The 24,090-nt window shown below is 35.1% G+C and overlaps 1 protein-coding gene and 1 long non-coding RNA gene across 3 annotated transcripts in view; one reads left to right on the forward strand and one right to left on the reverse strand.

Annotated features, from left to right (window-relative positions):
• Positions 1-1,156: 1,156 nt before the first annotated feature.
• The window catches only part of STX11 (syntaxin 11), a 53,171-nt gene continuing 30,237 nt past the window's right edge, over positions 1,157-24,090 (forward strand). The window contains exon 1 of one of the 2 annotated variants that reach the window (XM_051997897.1): positions 1,157-1,368. In XM_051997897.1, coding sequence (XP_051853857.1) covers positions 1,314-1,368 — 55 coding nt within the window. In that variant the 5' untranslated portion in view covers positions 1,157-1,313. Of the gene's footprint in view, positions 1,369-12,466; positions 12,964-24,090 lie in introns of those variants that run through there. The other variant, XM_051997899.1, reaches the window with a different exon arrangement.
• LOC127562293 (uncharacterized) lies at positions 4,723-12,311 on the reverse strand. The gene is made up of 2 exons (XR_007953648.1): positions 12,146-12,311; positions 4,723-5,081 (listed from the first exon to the last, which is right to left on the reverse strand). It is a non-coding gene; the product is annotated as an uncharacterized LOC127562293 (long non-coding RNA).

The following is a 24,090-nucleotide window of genomic DNA, read 5'->3' on the forward strand; positions in this document are numbered from 1 at the left end:
TATAATAATAACATAGCATTTTAAAATTTGCTAAGAATTTTACAAATATTATATTGCTTTATTCTCACAATTCTGAGAGTTAAATGTTATTATCACCCCCATTTTGCTAATAAAGAAAGTAAGGAAGACTGTTAATTGATTTGTTCAGAATCACACAGCTAGTAAGTATCTGAGGCAGGCCTCAGGCTTTCCTTATTCCAGGAACATCACTCTATTGCCCATATAATAGATAAGAGTGATAGACTTTTAATTAGGAAATACCTGGGTTTGAATTCTACCTCTGATGTTTAATTAGCCTTTGTTTCCCAATTTGTAAAATAGAAGGTAATAAATCTATACAACCTACTTCACTGGGCTGTTGTAAGGATCAGAATAATTAACATACATACATACATACATATATAAATATATTTATGCCACACACTTATAAAATCAATCTTGCACATGTAAAATATTGATCAGCTATTATTACATAATATAAATAAGCCTTAAGAGTCATTTAAGATCAGATTTTGGTGAATCATGAATATCAGGTTCCTTCTATATTAATTTTCTTAGTTGCAATCAATTAGCAATAATAATAACACTAATATTTCACTTTAAGATTTACAAAGCACTTCATATATGTTATTTCATTCTATTAATATTATTACTCCTACTACTGCTAATCACTTAAGGCAAATGTGAATTTCTATTAGAAGATTTGTTTTGATATGTTTTTCTTTGTAGGGTATGGTATATAGTGGTAAACAATATTTCCTTTATTTCACAATATGCCTTTTTCCTCATTACAAAATTATAGAAAATAAAGTTTAAAGTAAAGGAACTAGCAGGCACTGCCCATTTTCAACACTCAAAAAATGTGAAGCAATGTCATGTCAACACCTAAAAAAATATATTGTCAAGAACTCTTAGAGCACTGGCAAAACAAGGTACCCAAGGCAGAGTAGAAAGGCTGTCAAGTTCTCCATATTGTTCTTGATAGTATTATCAATGACTCAGAAGATGCTCTTGTAGAAATATTTTTCTTACTTGGATCAGTTGGATCCCTGGGCACAGCACCACTAAGTCTGCTTTTTCTACACCAACTCTTATAGTAAGGTTGCCCTTTTTTTGAAAATATTTACTTTAAATCTCTCCCCATAATGTCTATGAAACTAATCTGTACTTTCTTTTCTTCAGGGGGCAGAGAAGGAAACTGAAACTGGAGAAAGAGAAATATTGCAAACAACCCTATGAAGACATAATTATTCCAACTGAGGAATGACATAAAAGAAAGGATTAAAAAGAGCTAGATTACCAACAAGTGAAAAATGGAAGAGGAGGATGAAGAAGAGAAAGAGAAGGAAAGAATTCTTCTTCTCCAAAGTAAGGATTTTGAGTATGGTTGAAGATTTTTCACATATACACACATACATGTATACATATAGGCAAACACACAACAAAGTAAGGATTTTGAGTTTGAATGTAGATTTTATAAATATAACAAATGTATAAATAAATACATACCTTAAAGCTTAAATTTGAACTTAAGATTGTTGGAACAATCCATATATAATAAGTACATATCTGTGTGTGAGTCATATGTTGAGACAACCTATTTATGTGTAATATTTACTTGTATGTATATATATGTATCCATGTACACATATAGAGGGGGTGGGGAAAGAAGAGAGAAATGGAGAGACAGAGACACAGAGAGAGGGACAAAGACTCTAGATAACTCTCTGAGGCTTTAAATTACAAAAAATTTGCCAGCCTCACGAGTAGAGGGAGTTTCTTCATCGGAGAGTTCCCTATATCAGAGAAATCACAAGTTTATTCCTCATATATACATATATATGATATATACATATCTAATAAACCTACATGTGTAAGTTTATATGCTTATGTATATATTTAATTAATTATTAATTAATCCAGAAGAAGAGAAGTTTAAGGATTATCTACTTTTTTCTTTTTAATTATTTAAAATTAAATATAGAATAAAAGAAAAAAAGAAAATTTTGCTCTGTGTATAGCAGAACATAAGAGAGGACTCAAAATATAAAACTATAAATTTGCATTTCAAGAAAGTCTATATAATAAATACTAAACACTGTCTATCTTTTCTATTTCCTTTTAGATTATCTTTTGTGTTCTGCTATGTACTTTTTTACTTTATTCTTTTTCCTTCTTTTCCATCACCCCTCCAAAAAGGCTACAATTAAGCATAGATATATTTACATATATATATACACATACATATATATATATAGATATCTATAATCACATATATATATATATGGTAAAACTGTACCCCACTTGTCTACTGTTTCCCTGAAAGTGGATAACATTTTTCGTAAGTCCACATTTTTCTAAATCCACCAACTCATCATTTCATGTACCACAGCAATATTCTAACCTTATACTTTCCAGTTATTTTAAATAGTCTAAAACAATGTTGATTAATATGTCTGACACATAATGTAGTTTCCCTATTTTTCTCTTTTGATTAAATGTACTTTTGCTTTAACTTTGTCTGAGATCAATGATTACCATCTCTCCTTTTTTTAATCTAATAAATTCTGCTGTCTATTTCTGAAAATGATGCTGATCAAGAAAAAAATTAATCACTGAAGTAGTAATCTTTTTTCAAAAGCAAGTTTCTAAAGTCAAGTCCTGAAAAATTAGACTAGGTCAGTCTCAGAAATAAAGGGACAGGATTTAATGATATGCTTTCGATTTAAGATATACAGTATTATACTTTTATGAGTTCCTTTAAAACTGTGAAATGGTGCAAAAAGGGGTTTCCGAGAACAAAATATTGAGTAACACCTGCCTTAAATATCTTTGGCAACTGTTATGCAAAATAAGCTAATGCAAAAGAACTCAGCTTTCATAAGTTGCTTCTGAACCACCAGAGGTTGAGTTCAAGGCTAAGTTTTTCTTCTAAAGGACCTTTTCTGAAAATTCTTAGCAAAATTTCTTTGAACCACATATGAGGGGATAAAATTGATGGTTCATATTAAATTGCATGGTTTCTGGTATCTAGATATTTCAGAGTAAAGTTTTCTTTGAGATAAATTTGAAATTAAATTATTTTAAAATTATATACTTAAAGTACTTCAAGTATAAAGGTAGAGGATATTTGATTATCATAATAAATAATGGAACTTCTAACATTTTGCCTTCTCATCTATATAACTTTACTAAACTACCAGGAATAGATGTCTTTCCAAATGATTTATTGGTTCTATTTCTCTCAATTTTCTCTCAGGATTAGATTTTATTCAATTCAATTCAACAAATATTTACCAAGGATCTCTTCTGTGCAGAGCACTGTGCTAGATACTAGGAGAAGATAAGGCATGATTCAACACAGTTCCTACCTCCATGGAGCATAAGCAGTTCCCAAGGACTTATCATCATCATTATTATATTATAACTATTACTAATATTAACAGCAACAATAACAAGTGACATTTGTACTCCAGTATTCCAATCTATCTGAGATCCCATCATTATTTCCAACAATGCTAAATACAATCGTTCCATTGATGCCTTTTGTTCTCATCTTGCCATGTACTCACTATAAGGGGGGGTCCAATATATAGTCTTTTAGAGTCTGCAAAGCATCTTTCTTACATTACCTTCATCTGTACCTCACAATAGTCTTGAGAGGTGATTGGTCTAGAGTTGATTATCCCTTTTTTATGGGTGAAGGTTCTAAAAGAATAGATGATTTGTCCATATACTTGTTCATATATTCTAGTTCTAGAAAGCTAGAATGCTCGAAATGAACTCTGGTCATAGGTCTGATTCCATCCAGTGGCAATGACTCTTTTGATTGATCATTGGTTTGAAAAGGACATGCTTCCTTCTCTTTCTTTTTCTCTCTCCCATTTTTTTTCAGTTGCCACTAACCTATGCTTTTGTTTTGTTTTAATCATCTCCTTTATACTATTCTTTTTTTTCCCTTTATACTATTCTTAAAAAGGAGTGACTTCTTTATAGAGTAGTCTATAATGTTTCTTTTTCTCAAATAAAAGAAAATATTAATATTAGAACTTCCTTAATTCTTGAGAAGAAAAATGAATTCTGTCATTCTCTGGTTTCTATTGGATTATTTCATTGCTAGGGTGTTACAAATGTGCTTTGCCTCATAAAAAGTCCTCAAAGTTTGGTAACAACTATACTGGAAGTATAAGAAGTTTTCAAGTATAGAAAAACAAAACAAAATATACTATATATGAAAATGACATGTTTTTGTCTAATAAAATAAAGCCAGCCACAGAGAATCAATAGGTATTCTTAAAACCCATAAAATGTTAAACCTTGAAAGAGTATAGACTTAGAGCTAAAAGGGACAATAGAAGGCATGGAATCCAGCACCCTCACTTTACAGCTGAGGAAACTGAAGTTGAGAGAGATTATTAAGTTGCCCAAACATCAGAAAGCCAGTACATATCTGAGGCAAGATTTGAACTTAGGTCTCCTTGCATCCATGCCTCCACTTTATCCACTGTGTCACTTAATTTTACACTCTTAAGAATTACAGAATAACAGAAGAACTCTTAAGAATTACATAATAACTGAAACTCAATTCCTTCTTAAATTTTCATTTAATTCCTACACATAATAATTTGGATGGAGATACTATGTAAAGAGATGAATTCATCTCTGACACACCAACAATTTTTTTCTGAATGTTATAAAGGTTGTTAAAAAACATGTTCGGTATACAGTCTTGAAGAAACATATTTAATACCAATAACTCTATATAAGATTCTGGGAGTGAGAGCAAAATTAGCACAAGGTAACTGGTACTTATTCTCTCAATAGTGATATGATAGTAATGGTGGATGATTTCTGTATTTTTCCTTCCCTGGTGGAGTTCCTGCTTCCATACTGGTCCCACCTTCTTGTTGGTCCACTCTGCTTTCTACTATGAGATTTTATACCCCTCTCTTGGGGCTGCCTTCCAGAAGCTCATGTTATATACTGGCCTTACATTCCTTAGGAATAGGGAAGAGAGGGGCAATCTTCAGGGCAAAGATCAGTCAAAGAGAATCAGCCATCTGGACACCATCAGGAATCCTCTGTAAAGACAGAATAATACATTCTTATACATCCGTGAAATGGGGACAATCATACTTGTATTACTTACCTCAGAGGACAATTCAGGGTAAACTATTTGCAAAACACTACCTAAGTATGATCATAACATGTCATATCTGCAAGCTAACCCTCAAAACCCTTCTGAAATTCTAGGGATTGGCACAAATAGAAAAAAAAAAACAAGAATGTGGATTACTAGGAAAGGAAACTAGAGTTTCACAAATGATAGTAAAAGTCCCTCTAGTTTATAACTGGAGCCTAGAGAGATCACTTAGTCTAAACCACTCATTTGAGAGATGAAAAAATTGAGGTCCACATAGATGTGGTTGTTGAATTATTAACCCCAAAATAAAGATCCTACTAGATATATTTACCTATCACAGGCTGTCAGGTCCCTTGGTTGTTTTTTGTCTCAATAAGTATTTGTCAATGGATTAAAATAAATGAGTGATCGAATATTGTTCATCTAGATAATTACTTCTTACAATGTTTGGAAAGAATTGAAATCAAAGATGTCATTCATCTGTTACTAGGAGAGAAGCTAAAGTTGTTAAAGGAATAAGTTTTAACTATCCATTGTTATAGAGTATTAAATGGATCTAGTGACTTCTTACTATGTCTCTTGTATAAAACAGAAGAAAACATTCAATCAAAAGGGAAAGAGAGTGCTTTAGGTTTAGTTTCCTCTCACTTTATTCTGTGCTTCCTTATTTTTCCTTATTTTAATATACTTAAAATTGCATTCTTAAGGATTTAAGTGGAAAGAAACTACACACAGCATCAATTCATGTAAGTCTCTCCAGGACTTTCTGAAATTATCCTCCTGATCATTTCTTATAGAATAATAATATTCCATTACATTCATATGTCATAACTTATTCAGCCATTCTCCAATTGATGGGCAATCCATTCAGTTTCCAAAAACTACAAAAAGGGCTGCTACAAACATTTTTGCAGATGTGGGTCTTTTTCTTTTTTCTATGATCTTAACTATGCTGGTCTTCAGAGAACAGCTGTAAAGTTTTACTCTGATTCTTCATCAAAGTGAAAATGTGATTCTGAAATTTTGAGAGTATTGTCAATAAAGTGTAAACTCTGGAAAGTTCTGCTCTGGAAAAGTTTCAGGTATGGGTTTAGTGGATATGAAGCTACAAGGATGAGTCCAGTGATGATTAGAGGGAATAGGATATTAATAGTTCCAATATCCCTTTTACTTGTTATTAATGTTGTTCATTTATTTCAATCATGTCTGTCTCTCCATAAGCCATTTGTGCTTTTCTTGGCAAAGACACTGAAGTGCTTTTCCTATTTTCTCCAGCTCATTTTATAGATGAGGAAACTGAGGTAAACAGGTAAAAAGACTTGCCTTAAATCACACAGCTATAAATGTCAGAGGCCAGATTTGAACTCAGGTCTTCCCAATTCTAGGCCTAGTGCTCTATTAGGACCTCCATAATTCATTTTGTAAAATATTCATTATGGTGTTCTGAAAGAGACTTGTAAGGCCAGAGAATCTGAGACAAGACATAGATTGGTTTTTAATCTTTTAAATATAAACTTTTAGGAGTTTAACAAACTAACTGACCAATAGGATTATTGTTCAAATCAATTCGGTCCAGAGTGACTAAGGAACAGCATTTATATAGGACTGTATCTAGCAAAGCAAGCAGGTGATACAGAATGCAGTTAGGTCATCAGACAGCTGTTATACAAAAAATTTTATTTCTCACAGCCTAAAGCAGTAACTGGATTCAGACGATGATGGGAATGGGCTTGGGATCTATACAATGGTGGGAATAACAGGATGCATGCATGGGTTTAGAATGTTTACAATGGTAGGAATGGGCTTAAGGGGACTTTCCAGGTCTGTATTTTTTGGGAAAGATAACTGATCTTATCTGTAGAAGCACCTCACAGGTGTGATGCCCAAGCAGATAGAAAAACAGAAATAGGCAATGTCATTCTATGATCATGCTTGTTACTGCTAATGTATGAGGCTAAGTTTAGGTTCTCATGAGAAACTTACAGAGTCCTTTTTGGTTCAGCAAGTCCACTACAAAGTCAAGAAGACTTGGGTGAAAAAATTAGGGGCTGCTAGATGGCACAGTGGATAGAACACCAATCCTGAAGTCAGGAGGACATGAGTTCAAATCTGGCTTAGACACTTAACACTTCCTAGCTGTGTGATCCTGGGCAAGTCATTTAACCCCAATTGCCTCAGCAAAAATAAAAGAAAAAATAAAAAAAATAAAAAAAAACTTGGGTCCAGGTCATGCATCTGACACATTCTGGTCTATATGTCCTCAGACAACACCTTAACTTTTAAGTGCCCTATGCAACTCTCTAAGATCACAACCTGAAGAGAATGTGGCTAGCTGTATACATCCAAAAACTTTCCTCAAACAGGAAGTTCCCCCTAACATATATAATCATAGGACTTTCTTGCCTCAAAACAGGCCTCAATTTAAATTGTCCCATTCCAAAGTTATCTTTCATCTTTAAAGATCACCATGGGAAAAGATTCTACAAACTATTTTAGCAATTCCCATTGCTTGTACAATAAACTATAGTTTAAAGCAGTATGTGACAATATTATAAGAATGGTGGAAAGTTATGGTGGTGTGTTTTTATTAGCAAAGGCAAGGATTAAACTTAGAGGAGAAGGAAAATGTAGAAGAAGAGAAGAAAAAGAAATGTTGACCTGAGAAAAGAAGGTTGCTGACTGATACTAGTACCTATTCTACCCTATTCACATCTTTGTTACTGCCAACTACGGAGCAAATTACGGAGTAACTATACGTCCTCCTCCCCTCCATATAGTCAATACCTGATTTACTGTCTTCTCCAAGGCAGTTCACACCCATTTAAAATACCTCATCCTGCTCTACCAAGACTGCTTTCTTTAGCACATTTCAAACCCCACACAGGAGTGGGTGTAGTCATACCAAATATCTCCTTCCACACCCTAACTCAATGAATCTAATTTAGATGACACAATTAATACCTCATAATAGCTCTGATGGGAGATTAAAGAGAAGGAATTAGTCACATATAATAAGAAGAGTTCAGTTTATATAGTACTCTGATATTTACAAAGCACTTTACATTGATTGCATTTGATCCTCCTGAAGCTTTGTAAATTAGGCATTATTACTATTCCCATTTTCAGAGTAGGAAATTGCAGATTTGAAAGGCTGGGTCATGTACCCAGGTCCACATAGCCAGTAAATCTTCCTAATCTTCAGCACCTTCAGCAATTTCAGCACCAAACACACTATCTTGTACACACTAGGCACATAATAAAAACTTATTACATGGATAAGTAAATGAATGCTAAAACTACAAATCAACAACATTGATATATATATATATATATAATATATATATACATGTATGTATATATATATGTATGTATATATAGGATTATGAATCGGTAAGTACTTTTAAGCACTTACTATTTGCCAGGAACTGTGCTAAGTATGAGAAGTACAAAGAAAGGCAAAGGACAGTCCCTGCTCTTCAGAAGCTCAGAGTTTAATGCAGGAGACAACAATCAAATTATCTAGTGACAAATTATATACAAAATAAATACAAATCAATCAAGAGAAGGAAGGTACTGGAATTAAGGGGGTTTGGAAAAGGCTTCCTGCAGAAGGGATTTTAACCTGGACTTGAAGGGAGCTAGGAAAGTCAGAAAGCAGAATGAGGAAGGAAGTTATTTTAGTCATTGGGGGAGAGCCAGCAAAAATGTCCAGAGGTGGGTAATGAAATGTCTTATACTAGGAAAACCAAGCTTGCCCTTGTCACTAGATGGCAAAGTACAAAGGGGAGATGGAGGGTATCAGAAGACTGGAAAGTTGGAGGATGGGGGGCAGGTCATAAAGGGTTTTATATTTGATCCTGGAGGTGAGTCACTAAGGTTGATTATGTTTGTTGACCAGCAAAGACATATGAATATCATGATACAAATTAGTCATAAATAAAACTTTAAAAACTTGAATCTAAGTCCTGAAGAAGCTAGTAGCTGCTTTACTTTCCTAACTTCCACCTCTCCAATCAATTGCCAAGTCTTGTAGCTCATATTCCACATCTCTTGCATCTATCCCCTTCTTACATGACTGCTACCTAATCATTTGCTTGGATTATTTTTATACGGTTTCTTAATTGGTCTTTTTAACTCAAGTTTCTTCTCTTTCTAAACCATCTAAGCTCCATGCAACTGCCAAAATCATGTTCTGAAGCTCAATAAGCCATCATGGCTCCCTATTATATCGAGGATCAAATTAAAAACTCAGTCTGACTCCACTCTACATTTCCAGGCTTTTTATAAATTGCTTCCCTTCACACCCTTATTGGTCCAGCCAAATTGACCTTGTTCACACAAGAAAATCCACCTCTCCTTTCTTTGCCTTTGTACAAGCTATCTCCAAGCTTGAAATTCACTTCCATCATATCTCTGCCTTTAAGAATTCCTGGTCCCCTTCCAAGCTTCTTCAAGAGGGGACTTTTATGTCAAGCCTTTGTTGATAAGAGCTTCATGTCTTCCACTGACATTATCTTGTATTTATTTATAGGTTATTGTCTATATTTTCACATGTGTACCTGTTGTTTCCTTTGATAAAATTTGTTTCCTAAGGCCTGTAAAAAGAAGCTTATTGACTCGTTTTACTGATTGTCAGTAGCCCATTAAATGCATTGCATTTAATGGAAAAATAATGGGATTTTCACCTTTTTCTTGCCATCATGCCACAGAAATCACTTAAACAGTTGGGTGTATAATAGAGCATTGGACATTGAGGCTGCAAAACCTGAGTATGAAATCCCTCCTCAGACACTTATTAGCTGTGACTTGGAGCAAACCACATAATTTGTCTCAGTCTCAGCTCCCTCATCTTTAAAATGGAGACAATGAGAATATTTACCTCACAGGATTGTTTTGAATTGTAAATGAAATAATATGTGAGTCACTTTGCATTCCTTAAAATGCTCTGTAAATATTATCCATTACTATTTTTAGTTATTAGAAATTGCCTATTATTTCTGGAATGGATTTTAGACTCTTGAATCATTTTCTCTTTTATATTTATCTTATCTGGACATACCAGAACAAGGCAATATCTGCTCTGTTGGTCGATAGTCTAAGTACTTCATCACAGTTTCATATCCCAAGGGGAACTTGATAATTAAGCTCAGATAAAGATGGACAAGGAGGGCAAACCTCTTTGGAGACAGAACACATTGGGAAAAATGAGGGATATATGTTGAATTAATTGAATGCTAATACAAAAATTAAAATTTCTGAAGAGCAAAAAAGCACATATGCAAAGATCACATTTTGCTAGAGAATAGAGTTCTAATTCTCCTCTCCTCACTTTCTGTCTTTTTTTCCTCTCTTTCCTTCTTTCACCTTTCCAATAACAGTCTAAATCCAGCCTCAGTCATTTACTAGCTCTGTGATATTGGGCAAATCACTTAATCACTCTTTGCCTCTGTTTCCTCAATTGTAAAATGGAGTAATAATAGTACTTACTTCCCACGGTTATTGTAAGACTCACATAAGCTAATAATTGTAAGGCATTTAGCACATCATTACAATAATAACTACCATTTATAAAAAGTTCTATATAAATGTTAGCGATTATCATCATCATCCTTAATGTTAAAGGTATATGCATTGGTTGTGGCTTGAAAACGAGATTTAGGAATAAGGACCCTTTAATCCCAGATAGTAACTACTCTGTAAGGCATCCAACCTATTTATCTAAATTAAAAGGTAGCTCATGGGGTATTACATTTACAAGTAGTTAGCAATCAGATATGGCTATGTATGTCAAAAATACATAAACAGCCAACAATTCTATAGGACTTTGAGTTACATAGTACTTTAGATTCATTATCTCTATTGTCAGATGTCAGAAAAGTACTATAGATATTACTAAACCAATTTTTATTAAGGAAAAACCTGAGTTCTAGAGTTGTTAAGCAATTTGTTTATAGTCACACAACTGCTAGTCTCAGAGGAAGATCTCTCTCTATAGTCCTCAGATTTATTTGCTTTTTTCGCTATATCCATCTCTCATACCCATTTTCTTTCCGAATCAAGCCCATTTTCTTCTGAATGTCTTTTCTTATCCAGCCACTTTCCCCAAAAAATAACATTCATTTTCATCTCTCTAATTCTTTTCAATTGGTTAGGGGGTGAGCATGCAGGAAGTAAACACTGTACAACTCCTATCAGCAGCAACAAGATGTAGTGGAAAGTTCACTGTATTTGGAATGATGAGACTTGACTAGTTTCGACTTCAAACTGTGCTATTCACTAGCTATGTGACCTCTAGGCAAATTACTTAATTTTTCTAGATCCCGCTTTTTTCTCTGTAAAATAAAGGATGTTGGAGTAGCTTATGGCAGAGTGTATAGAGTACCAGCCCTGAAGAGTCAGGAAGACCTGAGTTCAAATTTGACCTCAGGCACTTAACACTTCCTAGCTACGTGAGTCTAGGCAAGTCACTTAACCCCAATTGCCTCAAAGGGAAAAAAAAGGCTGTTGTGCTAGATTCAAAAGATCCTAGTTCTAAAGCTGGAAGGGACTTTAGAGATATTCTCAAACGAGATTGCAGTGGAGATTCCTCCCGCCTCTATTATTAAATTTTTGTTGCAAGCAATTACACCTCAGAAATCGCTACAAAAAAGGACTTGATTTATTGTTTTGTTGATTGTCTAGACTTAAGAAAGTGATGAAAACGTTAACAATACCAGTTCATCTTCTAAGTGTGTCTTGCGAACATTTTTTCCCAGACATCCAGTTGTTAAATATTTTATGCCTATGAAATTAACAAAATTTTGTGTGAATTGACCAACAATGCAGAGGCAGAGGACAAAAACCTGATAATTTCGTGGGCCGGGAAATGTGAAGAGAGCTAGGAATCAGAAAGCACTTTCCTTAAAAGCTAGGCTGCAGGTAGTTATTTTTGAGTAGTCGACTGGACCCCTCATCCACCTAGGACCCCAGCCAAGCTTATCTTGAAGCAAATGCCAAACTCACCGCGCCCTCTGCAGGACCCTGCGAGGGGCTGACTCTTTGCTGTCCCCACCTACGCGGCTGCTACTCACACCTCTGTGGGTTTCTTCGGCTGCTGGGAAATGATCAGGACACCCAACCCTCACCCCGCGCCTCGGAGATCCCACGAGGCCTGGGAAAGTCCACTGTGCTTCCACCAACCCCTAGAGAAGTCCCGGCGTGCTGAAGGAAACCCTTACTCAGATACCCACAGAAACACGCCCCTCCACCGCCCTCGTCACTCTCGGTCCTCCTCCCGACCTGTCTGGTCTCCCCTATCCTCTCTCCTCTTGTCTAGATCGAGAGGTCCCTGTGGAAATAGGAACATTATGCGGTTCTTCTCTTTTCCTCCCTTCAGCCCGTGGCTGATCTGCTGATCTGGGGGCGAGTGGAAACCTCACCCTACCTCATCCCCACCTCACTCCCACCCCCAAAAAAAGAAGAAGAAAGAAAGGGGAGGAGAAACTAGCCCGAGATTGGCTTCTCCTAGTCTTTAATGGGACTCTAGGGACGCCGCCGTCCCATCCCAGCAAGCGCACTCCACCTAGTCCTTTCCAGCTTTGACGAACCAGGGTCTCGCGGGAAGGCTGGGGGCGTGGGGGTCCTGTCCTGGAGCCCAGCTGTGGCACCTCGCCTGGCGCCAGTCACTAGTCCGGCAGAGGGCCTGACGAGCCCAGCAGAACCCAGAAGTGCCAAAAGAGCAGCCGGAGAAGCACTTTCTAGGCAACAGGTTTCCCCCTCGCACCCAACTTGGAGCAGCGCCTGAGAAGACAGAGCGAAAAGGGCAGCGATTTCAGTTCTCGGTTAGTTTCTCTCCCTCCCTCCTTATCGTTAGTTCTCTCTGATAATAGTACCCCACAGGACAAGAAATCGAAAACTCTCAGCCCTGATGGGTTTCTGGAGAGAGGTGATCACTGGGTGTCACTTAGGTATCTGGGAGGAGGAAATATACTGGTCCATTGGACGATATGTACCGCAAGAGAAAAAGCACTTTTAGCACTCAGATTTCGAGTCTGGAAAAATAGTGTTCTTTCAACTTTATTCTATGCAGAAGGAAACACTGTGGGATTTCAGAAAGCACTAATTTCAATAGATATTTATTTCTGAGGTGATGGAGAGGGTTGGGCTTGTGTTGTACTTATCTTTATTTAAAAGGCCACATAAAAATGACTCAGTCAGATAAAGACTTATTAATAGACTATTCGTATTATATTCTCCTTAAATACTTCATTAACAAAGTTATTTCAAATATGCTTTAAAACATTCGGGAGACTAAGCTTTCTGATAATTTATGTAAAGAGGCCATTCTATTGATTATTTCTTGAACTTCCTACTAGGCTATGTATCTTTTCCATGGCTTGTTCTGTCTTGACCGAGAATGGCAATGGGACAGGAAGTTAACAGGAAACTGTTGTGGCCTTGAAGCGGTTCCTTCACAAAACTTTTTATGGAATGAAAGAGAGTTTATAGTGCCACGAATGAGAGAATTCCTTACTTTTCAGAGAACTCTCCCTCCCAACCCATACACATCCAAACATACACACACTAACTTTTCTAAATTCTCTCTTAAAATAAGCAAAGATATGCTTTACTTCCTGTGATTCTTCAGCACTTATGTAGTTGGTTTGCTGTTTCTCAGCCCTGGGAGGAGTTGTTATTTCACATTGGCTTCTTAAAATGAGTCACTATGCTGTTTAATTATATAGGGTTTTGTTAATGAAGTTTTGAAAAATTAGACTGGCTTTTTATGTGTTTCAAAATAAGACTACAGATATAGTACATGCATTGTAAATGTGAGATGAAAAAAATGACAAATCAGACTTTCATTTCCTTTGGAAAGTATCAGTTGGTACTTTGTATCAGAATGAACTAAGATAACTATTAAATAATAGTAAGCTCTGCTACACACATACCCAAAAGAAAATTAATCTCATTCTCATTTTGTTATTTTATTTTCTTTTGAATGGTGATAATATTACCTTTCAGATAGTTCTAATCTTTAGGAAGTGGTTTCTAAAGTGTCCCTCTCCTTTTCTGTCCATAATATTGTGGAACTTCACTGCCACTGTACATAACCAGTACCTGAGCCAGGAACTATGCATTAAATCATTCTTTAGCATCCCAAAAACTCTCATTAGATTATTGAGCAACAAAACTCTGGAATAAAAGTAGACACACCACCAAAAATGAGAAAAGAAAACAAAGAAAGAGTATTTCTAAGAGAAACAAGTTGGAGTCAGTGGATGAACTATGGCAACATGACTTAATTTACCACAAATATTGGCAGATGAATGGTCTAGAGGTCAATACTCAGATATGTAGAAATGTAGTTAGGGTAGAAGTATCTTAGACAATAGTGGTAAATCATAGACTTTTCTTATAAGTAAGCAAATATTGGCAGATGAATGGTTTAGGTCAATGCTCAGATATGTAGAAATGTGGTTAGGGTGGAAACATTTTAGACAATAATGGTAAGTTATAGACTTTTCTTATAAGTAAGTCTCATTTTCCTAATAGTTAAGACTTTCATTTGAAGAGTAAGGGCCTTTAAAGATTTTTAATAATTCAGATTCATATTATTCTTTATTTTAAAATAAATTCTCTAAGGAAGCTAGGGAATAATGTTTTAAATTACATTGCTATTTTGAATAAAATAATAATACATGAATGGCATAGTAGCTTTTATACCCCACTATGCTGATGTAGCTTCCAAGAAATTATGCTCAGGATAGAGCATAATTATTTCTGTATCTTCCTCAGTACCTAGCATAGAAATGTACACATAATAGGAAATTAATTAATGGTTGTTAAATTTATGAATGAGTGAATAGTTTCACTCATTCATCTGGTCTTATTTTGAATATATGCTCTAACTGGCCAATATAACAATTTATTGTTAGAGTAGAAAACACTAAAATCTTTAGAAATACACACATTCAAATTGATACCAAAATATGATATTTTTCTCCACATTCCATGTATGGGAAACCAGACAATAGGAAACACTTCCAGTTAGTTGAAATTAACTTGACTTTTCTTAACCCTCAAAATTCCTCTGCTAGAACCATGCATTTATTTATTTGCCCTGTACTGGGTCCTATAATGATTGTACAAAATGGTACAATTATAGCCATACTTTCCATGGAATTGTTATTAATTCAAATTGGATTGCCTTCTTTTTCCAGTTCATTTTATAAAAAGCTTAAAAAAGCAGTCATAATTTACTGTTAAGTTCAGTTTAAAGTCTGGTGGAAAATTTCTGGTGGAAAAATGACAAACATAAGAACATGAAGCAGTTTACAGGACATATTTCTCTTCACTCTGTTCTGTTCCCTTCAGAATATTGTGTCCGATAAGCCAGGGTTTGAGCTCTGTCCTTTTGTATGTGGTAAATTATTAATTTATATTAGTGGAATTGAATTGAATTGTTTACATGTAAAGGGAGAATAGTTATTGAAGTTGAGTTTCTAGCTTCAGATTTTTTTTTTAATTGTGGAAGAATTATGAAAGCTGGATTACCTGAGGGAAGGAAGTTTCATACCCTGGTAATTGATAACTCCTCTAGAGAAAAAGAGAGAAATCTTTTCTGAAATCTGATATAACTATGAGATGCTCTATGATGGCAGAGAAGAGCAGAGAAAAAAGAAGAGAAGAGCTAAAACTAGCAATTTCTGTGCCAAGAAAGGGAACAAAGGGATTGGGAAGTGTCCTTCAAACACTTGGAAATAGAGTGATGAGAAGATGCTGAAGGGAGGAGGAAGTAATGCTGGGATAAAATCACTACTGCTGCTGCCTTGGTGGTAAAACAGAAGAGAGGAAATGCTCTCTTTGCTGGCAACCTCTCAATTCATTGCACTGGATCAAATCTCCATTCCTCCTACTCTGGCTTTGGCGGACAGAAGTGAATTGTTTACATTTACATGCTGTTGTTGTTGCTCTTACTTCATGACATCAGGGAGATGATGCCATAACTGTGCAAGGTCACCTTCCTCACTTTCTCCTTCAAAGTCATCTGGGTCCAGGATATAGATTAAGACAATTGGAGATAACCCTGGATGAAGTGAGACACCTTGGCTTTTTTAAGGCAAAGCCTTCAGGAGGCCTCAGTTTGACTGAAGCAACACCCATTCAGTGATTAAGGCTAAGTAACAATTGAGCAATTTCCTCTTCCACCTAGTCCAAAAAAAAAAAATCTAAATAAACGAATAAATGAATCTGGTAGAGGAAGACTCTCAGGGTTTCTGGACAAAGCTTGACATTTACATGCAACTTTAAGAGGCTGAGATAGGTAGCTTCATTTGTAAGCAGCATCAAATGTTCAAAAGTTGAAAGAATATATGCAATCTTCATCCGTAGAATAGATGGTAAATTTTTTTTCTTGGAATGTAATTGCAGTGGTTTTGGTGGGGGGGGGGGGAGGAGGGATTTGATGTACTTGGAATAATCACGGTTCAAAATTAAGGACTTCTCAATGGATAGTCATATATAAATTGTCATCTTGAAGCATATATAATGCTGGAGAAACTGAGGCAAGATAGAGATTAGAGAGTTTTAAATTTTTTATTTGGATTTCTGAGAGGGAGAGATTGTGCTGGGGGCATGTTGCCTTCAGGGCTGATGTCCAAAGCATCCAGTGTCTAATGTGTCTTTCCCATGAAGTATATATGCATGTGGCTCCAAGCTACCAAGGGATAGAGAGAGGCAGGCGGAGTCAGAGCACTGAGAGTGGGATGGACTATCAATCAGGTTCTGACTGGGTGTGGGGAGGCACTGGACATTCTGATAAATTGGGATCAAGAAGAACAATGACAGAATGCGGGGAGGCACCGAACATTCTGATAAGTAGGGAAGGTCTGGGGTCATGATGTCTAAGATAGAAGGTCTTTCTCCTTATCTGAATCATGATGATTAGGAGGGGGGATGTTCAACCAGCCAGAACAATTCAGGGAAACTAGGTAGAATAATCAAAGGAAACTGTGGCACAACACATTATATGGTAGAAAGAGTCCTAACCTTGGAATCAAATGAGATGATTTCAAATCCTAGCTCTGCTATTTATTAAGCTTGTTTCCTTGGGCAAATAACTTTTCAAAACCTCCTTTTCACTCAGCTGCAAAATGAGAGATTTGAACTAAATTATCTCTAAGGTTCTTCAAACTCTAGATCCTATAATCTAGCCTATAATCTGTGGCATTGATAGTTTGGGGGTTTTTAAGTTCTTAGGGGCAGGAGATTCATCAATAAAATTTATTAAGGCTCTGCTTTGTGCAAGAAAATATATCTGTATTTTAGATGATATAGAGTTTAGATGAGATGTGGTTTATACCCTCCTCCAGGGAGATAAATACAAATATAACTAAACATAATGTACAATATTTCATGATTACTACATATAGAAGTACAAAGCAAAGTAGAAGTACAAAGCAAAGTGGAGGTATCGGGGCTACTCTATTATTAATTAGACCAGCATTTAGAAATGTTTCTATATCTGATATATATTCTTATCCACATACATCTATGCACATATGTTTAAACCTGTGAATGTGTGTGTGTGTGTGTGTGTGTGTGTGTGTGTGTGTGTGTCCATCCAGCCTCAAAAACTTACTAGTTGTATCATGCTGGGCAAGTGACAATCTTTTTTTTTTTTTTTTTGCTTCAGTTTCTTCATCTATAAAATAAAGATAATAATAAAACCTTCTTCTCAGGATTGTTGTAAGGCTCAAATGAGATAAATTTAGTAAGGCACTTTGTGTGAATTTGACAGCACTTTATAAATGATAGCTACTATTAGCTATTATGATACCACAATTTATTGGAATTTTCTGTTTTCAGAAGCAAGAATTAAGGATGATTATTGTACTTGTTTATAGGCTAATTTAGTATATAAAATTGCTCTTCAGCTTTCTTTTCTGACTAGCTAACATGAAAGGGAATATCCATATGCAGAAAGATATATGATATACATATGTGTATACACACAGAGATAGATGTATTCCTAAAAAAGGAATATATGTGTGCATATATATATATAAATTCTATTGAATTTTTCCTACTTAATTCTCCATATTGGATTTTTATTTTCTCATTGTTTTTTTTAGAATCAATTTATATGATTCATTTCAATGGACCCTTCCTGAAATCATAGCCTTTTCTCAATATATACTGTTACAATTTTGTTATAATGAGTATAATACAATAAAGTGCTCAAATATTTTGAAGTAATTTTATATAACCAAAATATATATGTATATATACATATATGTGTATGTGTGTTTATAATATATGCAAAACAAATATAATTACTTATTTACAAATTGTGGAAAATTGTGGCTTATAATTGCTGGTCATATTACTATTAAGAGTATGCTTATTTAGAGACATCTGAACCTGGAGTCAGAAAACCCTGAGTTAAAATCCAACCTCAGATACTTACTAGCTATATGACCTTAAACAGGTCACTAGTTTCTTCATCTGTAAAATGAACTGGAAAAGAAATTGGTGAACCACTTCAGTACCTTTGCAAAGAAAATCCTAAATGGAGTAGCAAAGAGTTGAACACACTTAACAACATGATGCTTATTTAGAGGAGATAAACACTTGTATGTATGTTTATACATTTATAAAGCTATATTACATATCTGTTTAATGATATGTGCACATATATACATGTATCCATATTTTAATCATAAAGGATCAATTTGCTTTTCCCTATAGCTGCTTAGATTTAAAAATTTTAAATGAGCCTATCAAGTTTTGTTTAGTAGTTAAATAAAATTGCTCTGAAATTAGACTTCACAATCAAGGCTGATCTTTGAGAAAATTTCTAGTTAGCAAAGTCCTGCTTGCTATCCTTTGATTGTTAAAAATCTCTCACTGAGGTTATCACACCCAGTCCTGCCCTCCTGCTTAGCATCCCAAATTCTATATTTATCTCCACTTTCTCCATTTAAAAATTTTATATCATCCCCCTGGGACTTGTTCTCTACTTTCTAAAATGACAGCTAGTGATAAACTAATCTCTGATTAAACTGTTGGTTAATTGTATTAACTCTCATAAGTACTTCCATTTTAACAGGGGTTCTAGAATATTGCAAATCCATTAATCCCAACAATGAATCATTAAGGGTAAAAGGTCAAACTTGGTAGTAGACAAATAGGAATGGTTTGGGAGATGATGGTGGAGGGAAGTTTGAGTGTGATATCTATTAAATTGTATATCAATCATATAGATGCAACTATCTATATGACTGCCAATTCGTGCTTACTTGTAAGAAGGTTTATGGGCAGTTAGGTTAATTAAGCAAGTAATCTCTTTTAACCTGAGGAATTTAGATTGTTTATCTAGGCTATTATAATCCAAACTCTTTGCTCCTCCTTCACAGAATCCTTATCTTTCTGGCAGTTTAAAGTGAGAATTCCCTGTCTTTTTTTTTTTTTTTTTTCCTTTGGGCTATAATCTCTTCCTTAGCAAACTCATTCATTCCCATGGCTTTAACTTCAGACACAAACTTGTCTGTAATGTTACTCCTATTAAAAAGTATTCAGCAATCCTTAATATTCTCTAGGACAAAATAGAAAATCTTTTCCCTGGCATTTAAAATATTTCATTGTAGAGCTTCTATCTACCTTTTCAATCTTAGTTTCATAATTACTCCACTTCACATAGTTTTCATTATGGCCAAATAGTCCTGTTAGCTAGTCCCTGGACACATCGTTCCACCTGCCACTTGTCTGCCTTTACCTGGGCTGACCCCATGCCTGGAATGCATTCTGTCCTCACCTCTACCTCTTGGAATCTCTAACTTCCTTCAAAGCACAGTTTAGAGATCACCTATTACGTAAAGCCTTTCTAGATCTACCCAAGTTTGATAAAATTCTTTCTTTATATTGAAATTACTTTGTATAACTTTGTTTCTGCTCTCCTGTGACTAGCTTGTATCTTCTTAGGAGAATATAAGCACCTGTGGGGCAGGAGCCAGGTTGTGAGTGTCTCTTCTCTAGTGCCCTGCAGTGGACCTTGTATACAGCAGGTATTTTAAAATTATGTTTGAATGAGCTCTGTAAAAAGCTCTGGCCGTAAGCCTGGTCATAATAAATTGATTCAACCGGAGTCTTATCATTCTTGCCCAAGAAAACCACTTGAGGTTTAGCATGAAAGAAACTAGTGGGTGAATGAAGCAGACATAAAAGTCTACGTTATCTTTTCTAAAAAGTTTTAATGTTTCTGGTTTGTTTGATCATAAAGTTACCAAGTGAGGGGATTATCTACTCTCTTATGTCTTTTTCAAGACATTAAGTGGAGTGTATTTTTCAAATAGATTACAGAGAAATGTTTGTCTAGAACCCTCATCTAGCCAGGTTTTAGATAGATAGATAGATAGATAGATAGATAGATAGATAGATAGATAGATAGATAGATATAGATATATAGATATATAGATATAGATATAGATATAGATTAGCTTTAAGACTATCTTCAGTTCCATACCATGAGACTGTTATAGAATTAAATTCTTTTGGAATAACTGTAACTCAACTTCATTTCAAGGAGTATAAGATGTTCATTAGGCCAACTAGATGGTGCAAAATATAAAGTGCTGGACCTGGCATCAGGAAGACCCAAGTTCAAATCGCAGACACTCAGAAACTTGCCTCAGTTTCCTTATTTGTAAAGCAAGCTGGGAAAGAAAATGGCAAACCACTCCAGATCTTTGCCAATAAAACCTCAAATGGGGTAACAAACAACAAGAAGTTAGATCAATCCAGTACTAAATTCATCTTTAAGGATAGCAAAGCCACATATAGCCAGGTTAGTTGGCATTTGCATTTAAATATAGGGAAATGGAACTGAAGGCATATTTGTTCAGATACAAGAGACAGCCTCAGTTTTTATTTTCCTTACAAGTGAACTTCCTTCTTTAAAATATATAAGTTGAGAAGTGGCTCCAGTATTAAATCAGAGTGAGAGCCCTGTTCATGCTTTACCCTTAGGTCACAAAGAAAGTATATCAAATGAAAACCAACTTCTTTCTTCATCTACATAAGCATTTTAATTAAGAAGATTAAGTTGAGTGCTAAAAGTCCATTAGACCATAGTGTCATTTTAACAACATTCAACATTTTTTTTCATTCAACAAAATTTTTAAGGCATCTGCAATGAATATGACCATGTACTGAGAACTGGGGATCAAAAAAGACAGATCCCACACAAACCCTGTTGTTGGGAAGCTTATGGCAGAATAGGGTCCTGAGATAGGTAGAGATGTCCACAACTGTGATTAAGGGAAATGTGATAAATGTCAATATCCAGAAAAGCATTGTGCAAAATCTGAAAAGGGAAAAATCATTTTTGCTAGTAAGGTCAGGATTTTAGATAACAACTAGCCATTTTTGCTAGTACTACAAACCACATGGCAAAAGATTCCCTCTAAGAAGACTATGTGGGGTAGACGTGGCAAACTAGATTAATATTGAACTCAAATTGTGTGGCCTACCACAGACAGAAAAGAGAGAGAGGAGGAAATTATTTTCTAGTTTCATATTTTAAGTCATTATTCTTGACAGCTAGGGGCTAAACTCTGTTGTTCGTTTATTTGTTTGTTTATTTATTTTTGCTTTAAATTTTGTAATATATTTTACTTTATTATTTTTATTTCTAAATGGTATTTTCCCCCAGTTACATGTTAAGAAAATTTTTAGCATTCATTTTTACAAAATTTGAGTTCCAAAATTTTCTCCGTCCCTTTGTCCCCTCCCTTTTTCTGAAGATGGTAGGCAGTTTGATAGATACACATATGGTATCATGTAAAATATATTTCCATATTAGTCACAGTTGTAAAAGAAGAAACAGATCAAAGGGGGGAAAACAAAAGGAAGAATAAAGTAAGTGAAAAAAAAGTTTTGATCTGCATTCAAAGTCGATTAGTTCTTTATCTATTTATGGATAGCATTTTCCTTCATGAATCCTTTGTGCTTGTCTTGAATCATTGTATTGCTAAGAAGAGCTGAGTCAGTGAAAGTTAGTCATCACACAATGTCTGATGTATACACAGTGTCATTATATGCACTGTTTTCTTGGTTTTGCTATTTCACTCTATTGGTACAAGTTTTTTCAAGTTTTTCTGAACTCTGCCTGTTCATCATTTCCTATTGCAATATAATATTCTATTATATTCATATACTACAGAGCTTATTAGCTTTTTTGTTTCTAAATTACTATTGAACTTTTCACGAGTGCTATCAACTTTATCAAACTTTGGTTTCTTAGTACAAAGTTACAGTCTTAATCTAGTCTAGTCTAATCATTAGATCCAAAACGTGAATATTATGACTTCCAAAGACTCCCAGATTTAAGAACTGTGAATTTGGGAGTCACAACAACTTAAGTCATTTAAGAGATTTTCTTTGTTTTCTTATCTGGTGATTTTTGATAATAAAACTGCCTTGGATTCATTTTTGTCTGAGTCATTACACAGAACAGATAGGGTTTCTAGTGCAAAGACTTATTCAAAATTCCAGGTGGTAGTTCTTAACCCATAAGCAGAGAAATATTCCCCAAATTGATTCAGGCTTCTTGTGGCATTAGAAGGGTTATATATTCATACATTCAGCAAACATTTTGTTTTGATTGGCTGCCATTATGTAAAACAAATAGGGTTTACAAAGATCCCAATCTTCAATAGGATGATTTCAGAAAGGCCTGGAGAGATTTACAGGAACTGATGCTAAGTGAAATGAGTAGAACCAGGAGAACATTATGCACAGCAACAGCAAGATTATGTGATGATCCACTCTAATAGACTTGCCTCTTTTCAACAATGAGGTGATTCAGGACAATTCCAATAGACTTAGGATAGAGAAAGCCATCTGCATCTAGAAAGAGGACTATAGAAAGTGAGTGTGTATCACAACATAGTATTTTCACCTTTCTGTTGTTTTTTGCTTCTTTTTTCTTTTTCTTTTTTCCTTTTTGATGTATGATAAATGTAAAAGTATGGTTAGAAGAATTGCACAAGTTTAACATTTATTGGATTACTTGCTGTCTTGGGAAGGAGGCCTAGGGGAAAGGAGGGAGAAAAATTTGGAACACAAGATTTTGCAAAGGTGAATGTTGAAAGCTCTCTTTAAGTGTATTTTGAAAATAAAAAGCTATTATTAAAAATTAAAAAAAAAAAAAGATCCTAGGGGCAGCCATGTTGTGCAGTAGATAGAGCACCAGATATGAAGTCAGGAGGACCTGAGTTCAAATCTGGTCTCAAGACACTTAATACACTTCCTTGGCTGTGTGACCCTGGCTGGGCAAGTCGTTTAATCTAATTGCCTCAAGACAAAAAAGATACTGATCCTGCTTAGAAAAATGGAATATTATCTCCTTTGATACTAGATGACTATTTGTTCTACTTGATCTCAGAGGATAGAATTAGTAGCAATGGAAAGAAGTTACAGAAACAGATTTAAGCATCATGTAAGGGAAAATTTCTAACCATCAATCTAAAAAAGGAATGGGAAGCTTCAGGACATAATAGGTCCTTCTGCACTTAAAGACTTCAAACAAAGGCTGGATAACTACTTGTTGGGAATGCTAAAGAAGGAGAGATGTTCAGTAAGTGTTGGACTACATAATGGGTGAGGCCCCTTCAGCCTTTGAGGTTCTCTGTGATGTGGGGTTGTGGAAGCTGGGACCATTATTCTATTCATTGCTATAGAGGATTGCTGTCATAAGAGTAAAACTGGAATGTGACTTATTGATGTGTCTAAGCTTGGGGATATAAAGCTGACATAGCAAATGTCATTTCCTTTCTGAAGCCTTCTCTTATCCTAGCCATAAATTATTTCATCATCCTTGAAACTTATCCAGGGCTGTTCATTCATCTTTAGTGTCTACCTGTCACCCAATTCTCATTTGTGGCTCCAAGAATCTGTAGCCTTAA

This window comes from Antechinus flavipes, chromosome 4 (assembly GCF_016432865.1).
Source record: "Antechinus flavipes isolate AdamAnt ecotype Samford, QLD, Australia chromosome 4, AdamAnt_v2, whole genome shotgun sequence".
NCBI lineage: Eukaryota > Metazoa > Chordata > Mammalia > Dasyuromorphia > Dasyuridae > Antechinus > Antechinus flavipes.